At 36.7% G+C, this 7140-nt stretch overlaps 1 protein-coding gene across 1 annotated transcript in view; it reads left to right on the top strand.

Moving 5' to 3' along the window:
* Positions 1-7140, top strand: part of NME8 (NME/NM23 family member 8) — a 77969-nt gene that overhangs the window by 66330 nt on the left and 4499 nt on the right. Inside the window, exons 11-13 of the mRNA XM_008592406.1 lie at positions 868-1012; positions 1677-1784; positions 3938-4089. Coding sequence (XP_008590628.1) covers positions 868-1012; positions 1677-1784; positions 3938-4089 — 405 coding nt within the window. The remainder of the gene's footprint in view (positions 1-867; positions 1013-1676; positions 1785-3937; positions 4090-7140) is intronic.

Genomic DNA, 7140 nt, shown 5'->3' with positions numbered 1-7140 from the left:
GGGAGGGGACTAGCACCAGACCTCTCTAGTCGGTTACCTTGGGAAACTCCACAGTTGTTTTCTTAGTTCTAGTTTATTAACCTTATTTCCTGTCCAGTGGGGGAGAGGTAATGTATCAGTCAGGATGCATTTTTTGGCCTTGATCAGGGGCGTAAAGCTATCTGGGCTCTGAGTCAACGTTTGTGCTTGGGCTTATTTGTTTTGGTGCAGGGTGGCCTCCACAGCTCCCTCCAGCAACATCCCTCCAGGGCTCAAAAGCAGGAATCAGAAGGTGGTATAGGGCAGAGAGGGTCTGCCTGGGCGCCTCGCTCAGAAGAATCCCAAGCATATCTCCTTATATGTCATTGACCGTGTCTGGATCATGTTGCCATACTATCCACAAGGAAGGATGGAGATGTGGGTATTGGATTTTCAAGGCTTCTCTAGTGGGAATCAAGCAAGAGAGAAGGTGGTTGAGAAATACTTTTGGGTATCCAGTCAACTCATTTCTCCCCAAAAGACAAATAAAATAAGGACAGTTTAATATAAAAATTATTTATAGATTTATATACTTGCATTGGATGGTTATTACGTTATTATCTGCACACACACACGTACATCCAGAGAAAATATTTACTAGGATACTTCTGTGTGTGTGTGTGTTTGATCCCTGTGTGACAAAAAAAAATGGGAATAACATTATAATTTGATATGTTAAAAAGTATTATCCACCTTAAATGAAATGAAAACCTAACAAGCTATTTTTGCAAACTTTTAAATTTCATGTGAGAATGAAATGCACTATATACCCTTATGATAATATATTATGTATTGTGTATGTAATCAGTAACCTACCAGTTTAAAACTTATGTACCTGTTTTTATTTAGATGAAGTTTTGAATATTATTGAAAATGAAGGCTTTAAAATACTGATGCAAAGACAAGTAGTATTATCAGAAGAAGAAGCAAAAACACTGTGTAAGGAATATGAAAATGAAGACTATTATGGGAAACTTATAGAAAACATGACCAGGTAGAGTTCAGCTTTAGAAAGTGGTCTGGTTTATTTTTGAGTCATTTAAAATTTCTCTTAACTCTGCTTTCTGTTCAAGTTGCCAAACCTCTCAATTCTGTAAATAGGTTCTTAGTCTATTTCTTACATAAGTCCCGCTCCCATCACGATTCTCTGCTCAAGTCTTCCTTAAATGTCACTGGAGCGATGGGAAGGTGCCAGGGGAAGTTGCTGGAGTCCAGCTGGGTTGAATGCCAGAAATCCAGGGTATGCCACATCATCCAACTGAAGCAGAAGACTGACCAACCCTCAAGGCCTTTGTAATCCTGCAGATCACTAGTTCTAAGGGAAGAATGACATACTAGAAATCGGTCTGGTTTCTAGAAAAATAACTGAAATAGCAACTGAGGCAGAAATCCAGACAGCACGGGAACAGTGAAGAAACCACCTGCAAGGACCCAGACCCTCCTTTCCCCCTTCTTTCTCCGCTTCCACCCTTTACACATGTGCTCTTGAAGTATACCAACAGAAATTAACTACAGAATGCTGTAAAGGGATTATTTTGACATGTTTTCAGTATACTTATCAGCATACATTTATATTGCCTATATATAATTAGCTACTGAGCCATACTTTTATCATTTTTTATTAGAAATTTTTTACTAATTTTTCTCCTTTCTAACAGAGGTCCATCTCTCGCCCTTGTTTTATTGAGAGGCAATGGTTTGCAACACTGGAAACAGTTACTGGGTCCAAGAACTGTTGAAGAAGCCAATGAACATTTTCCACAGAGGTAGGATTTGTATCATCAGTCCCTAACTTTTTTCATGGGATCCATTTTAATTTCTGTTTAGGTGCAGGGCACAGGAACCACAGCTCTAGTCCAAGGGAGCTTCTCCAGAAAGCCTCCTTCCTGGGCAACGAGTGGATTGCTTATGAGTGGAGGTCCAGCCCAATGCGCAGGGCACAGGAACCACAGCTCTAGTCCAAGGGAGCTTCTCCAGAAAGCCTCCTTCCTGGGGAACGAGTGGATTGCTTATTAGTGGAGGTCCAGCCCAATGTCCACCTGAAGATAGCCAGAGTTTTGCATGAGAAGGTTGTGGGATGCTTGGTTTGGGGATGGGTGCTAAGAAGTGGGTACCCAGCTCACAAGCCATCTCTTGGGAGAAATATCCACCCCATCTACAATTTAGAAGAAATTCCTTTGAGAAGGGCCATGGCAGCAGCTGCAGGATCTTTAGTTGATCACAAGAGTTTCAAGACAATGATAACTCACTAAATTTGCAATTTGGTGGAAACACTTACTGAATTAGTTCACTGATGAGTCTCAGAAATCAGCTAAACTTTGTAATTAGCCCAACACTAGCATATTACCTGGCACATGGGGGTACTCTTTCAATATATTTTTTATATCTTAGCTGTTGGGCTTGGTATCATCTGGAGGATGGAATAGTATCTCATGCATCTTCATACTTAGCATGTAGCTGATGTAAACAAATTGAATTTCAATTTACTTGAATTCTTGGTGCTGATTTCAGGGTAGGTTTCAATTCAGGGGAAGAGATACTCTCCCTTCAAGTGTGCAAGAACATGGACATTCTCTAAGGCACAGCAAACTTGACACACAGGTTGACACAATAAATAACAGTGCTTATGAAGCATCAGTGACATGAAATTTCAAGTGCTCTCTTTTGGGTAGAGTATACTTGAATCTGACTGGTTATGATCACGTTTTCCCCTAATTTAGCCCTACTCGCTTATGTCTTTGCTCATGTGCCAGACAATTGCGACAGATCCCCCTCATGCAAGATGCCCAGTGGATGCCTGAAACTGCTGAGAGTGCCAAACACTAACTACACTATGTTTTTGCATATAAGTATATACCTATGATGAAGTTTAATTCATAAATTAGTCATTTTAAGATATTAAAAGTAACCAATAATAAAATAGAACAATTATAAATATTGTCAGCATCAATACTCTTGCACTTTGGGGCCATTATTAAGTAAAATAAGGGTCACTTGCACACAAGCACTGTGACACTGAGACAGTCAACCTGATAACCGAAAAGGCAGCTAAGTGACTAAGGTGTGTATACAGCTCCTCTGTTTTGCTGTGCTTGCTCACCTGGAGGGTTCCACTGCAGTATCTCCTGGACTCAAGGTTTATAATTTGGTATCTTTGAAGTAGAGTCAAATGCCATCTAATGGGGGCCGGCCCGGTGGCGCACTGCTATAGTGCGCCGCTTGGGAGTGCAGCGGTGCTCCCGCCGAGGGTTCGGATCCCACATGCAGACCGGTTCCCGCTCACTGGCTGAGCGAGGTGCGGGAGCAACACCGAGGGTTGCGATCCTGTTGCCGGTCCCGGTCCGGTACGGGGGCGACGCTGAGGGTTGCGATCCGTTGCCGGACATGGAAAAAAAAAAAAAAAAAAAAAAAAATGCCATCTAATGTTTGATCATATTTAAAGGTGAAAGCAGGGGAAGAAATATTTATTGAGATTTCAATATGCACCACATATTTCAAATACATCATCTGATCGCATCTTCAAAATCAACTTCAAAGACAGGTTTTATCATTATGTTTATGTTTGAGACAACTAAAGCACAGAGAAGTTAAGTAACTGCCTGGTGTCACACAGCCAGCATGTAGTGCAACAAGGATTCTACCGTCTAAGCTTTCTCACTTCACAGGGCATCCATTCGTTTTTTCACAGGTGTCTGTCAGTACCCAATACCATGATGATTTGAATGTTCACATCCTTCCTAATGAATATCACCTCCTTGAAAGGAAGCAGCATGCCCCAGGCCAGTCTGTAATTACTTCCTTTTGCACAATGCCTAGATGTGGAATGAGTGGCCTGATAACTTTTGAACAACTTATGTAAACAGTGTTATGTTATGATGCTATGTTATAACAGCTTTTGAACCTGCCTTTTTTTTCAAAGTTTATGTGCACAGTTTGCAACGGAAAGCTTGCCTGTCAACCAGCTGTACGGAAGCGATTCATCGGAAACCGCTGAAAGGGAAATACAGCATTTCTTTCCTCCTCAGAACACTTTAGCAGTGATTAAACCTCATGTAACACGTGAGCAAAGAGGTAGATATTTAAACATAAAAGCAAATCTATACATTTTTGTCCAAATTTTGTGAAAGTTTTCAAAATTCATAAATGGAAGGACAGACAACAGAAAAGAAATAGAAATTTCAAAATCAGGAAAGTTGAGAGAATAATGAATCCTTCCATCCCTACCCAACAATTAACTTTGTCGTTTGCGATCTTCATCTCTCTCTGTCCCTCCTCATCCTTTTCTCTGTCTCTCTTGTCATCAAAAATGGCATTGAATATTGCTGAAGTTATATCCAGAGTTGATGGAGATGATGGTATTTTTCTCCATAGATAATATTAATATGGAAAATTATGTTAATGAACTTCCTAACATTCAACCATCCTTTCATACCTGTATAAACTCCATTTAGTCATGATGTATTTTTTAATATGCTTTTGAATTCTATTTGTTTATATTTAATTTGAGATTTTTTGCTTTGAAACTTTTTTTATTGAAAAGTATTGATTAAACATATTGGTGGGGTACACAGTTGAATTTCAATTTCAATACATGTATACAAAGTGTGATGATCAAATCGGGATAATTAGCACATTCATCATTACCAAACTGAATCATTTCTTTGTGAAGAGGACATTTGACTTCCTCTCTTCTAGCCATTTGATAAGTGCATCGAAACTTAAAAGTGAGATTGACCTGTACTTTTCATTTTTGGTGAAGGTATTATCAGGTTTAATAACAATGGAATACTCATTAAAAATGTGACCATCTTTTTTTCCAGTGCTCTAAAAGAATTTTAGCAGCACGCGAGTTGGTATTTGGTTTGCTAGAATTTTTCTTTGAAAACATCTGAGCCTGTTGCTTTGTTGTGAGATAATGTTCTGGCCACTTTCTCTGTTTCTTCTATGGTAATTGATCTGTTTAAACTCTCTCTCCTAGAGTTAATTTTGTTAAATTATATTTTCCTAGGAAATGATCCATTCCATCTACATAGTTTGCAAAGTAATCTCTTATAATTATTACATTTCCTCTGTTTCAGTGGTTATTTCTACTTTGCCATTTCTTATTTTGTTTTCTTTCAAACAAGAATTTGATTTATGAGTTCTATTGTTTTTCTCTTTTCTAAGAAATTATTTTTGTTTTTATCTTTATTATTTTCTTTCTTCTACTTTCTAGTAGTTTTCTGATAGTGTTGTTCTAGCTTTTTGAGTTGGATATTTAATTCATTTATTTTCATTCTTTTATTTTTATTGATATAAAATTTTAAGGTTATACATTTTCCTCTGATTATGGCTTTAAGTGTAGCCCATAGATTCTAATGCATAGCATTTTCGTTATCATTATTTTTTAGATATTTTCCAATTTTGGTTTGTTTTTCCCTTGGGACTTTGAGTTATTCAGTAAATAAATTTATTTTCAATGAAGTTTTTTAAAAACGTATTCTGGTGGAAGAGAAATTTTATTTTGTTATTACTATCTTTAGTGTGTTGTGGTTAGGGAATGTTGTTTGCATTATTTGTTTATTGAAATTACATTTTTTTGTTTAACTATCATATGATAAATTTTTGTGAAGATTCTGTGTGTGTGAGAAAATAGAGTGTTCTCTAATATCATGGTGTGAAGTTTGAATATAAGACTTACCTTGCTGTTTGCTGGGTGCATATCTTCTTTATTTTTTGCCAGCTTGCTGTGTCTTTGTCTCCTGGTGATGGGGTAGCCACCTGTTTTTAGTATGCTGCTCACTGTTCTGCAGTTTCTGATTTATAATGATGGCTGTTGTGTTCATAACTATTTACGGTGAATTTTGGCATTTAGTGTTTGTCCCACTTAATGCTTTGGAACCTCAACTCTACCCTGTTTGACATCAAGACCACACACTCTTCTTTCTTATTACTAGCATTTGCCTGGTACATTTTTTTCTACTTATTTTTAGACTTCTTGAATCACTTTGTTGAGGTGTATCTCTTATATACAGAATAAGGTTGGATTTTTATTTATGAATCTCTTTGAAAATACTTTAATAGGCGAGATAAACTTTTTACGTTTTTGTGAAATGGCATGCCTTACTTAAACTCTGTCATTACTTTAAATTATGCTTACTTTATGTGTTATTTTTCATGTACTGTCGTTTTGCACTGTGGGTCTTTTCCAGTTTCTTTTGTGTTTGAGAAGTTTGTTTGTTCCAGCAGTTACTTTCATAGAAACACCTGAGTCCTCTTTCCTTACTTGAGATTCTATTTGTTTTTTCTGCTTTAAATGATGTTCAATGACCTTTGTGACGATTAGTGGACTACTTTTTTTTCCTCTCCCTATTCTCCCATCTTTTAAAGTTGTGTTAAATATACTTTGTTAGAAAATACATTATTTATATATTTGCTGGTTATAATATTCTAGCCTCACAGTTTTTCCTTGAGTTACTTTTTGTTCTTGCTTTGTGTATTGCCCTTAAGAGATCTGATGCCATCCTGATTTTCCTTCCTTTTTAAATGAAATGGTGTTTTGCCAGAAGAATAGGGAAATTTTTCTTATCTCTCTAGTAGTTTTACTAAAATATTTCTGAGATTTGACTATTCTTGGTTTATTTTTCCAGTTCCACATTAGCCCCTTTCAATGTCTGGATTAATGTCTTCATTTATTCCAAGATGGTTTTTTCGGCTTATAACTTCAAATATTAGTTCTGTTCAATTGTTCTGATTTTCTTCTTTACTGGACTTCACTGGATATAAGAGAGGATTCTGTCAAGGTTTCTGAGGGTTTGGATTGACTTAATTTGTAGTTCAAAATATTCTCTTCTTCTGGTATGATGAAGTCAAATTTCTTAAATAAATATAAAATATTTAATTTTATATATACACATATGTGTACATAGACACACATACGAATACACACACAATTTGCGTAACTTCTACATCCATCACTTTCCCTATTATAGTCTTGTTATTTGTTTTTCCTGCCTTTGGCTATTTTTTTTTCCTGTTCTCTGTCTCCTTAGGGTATGTTAACTCATATCCTCTATTAGGGCCTTTTAGTCTTTATTCCTGTTTATTTATTTTATCTTTTTCTTTAATTTTTTTCTTGAGAGC

Source organism: Galeopterus variegatus, unplaced genomic scaffold (assembly GCF_000696425.1).
Source record: "Galeopterus variegatus unplaced genomic scaffold, G_variegatus-3.0.2 Scaffold7898, whole genome shotgun sequence".
NCBI lineage: Eukaryota > Metazoa > Chordata > Mammalia > Dermoptera > Cynocephalidae > Galeopterus > Galeopterus variegatus.
This window is presented reverse-complemented; position numbering and strand designations above follow the sequence as displayed.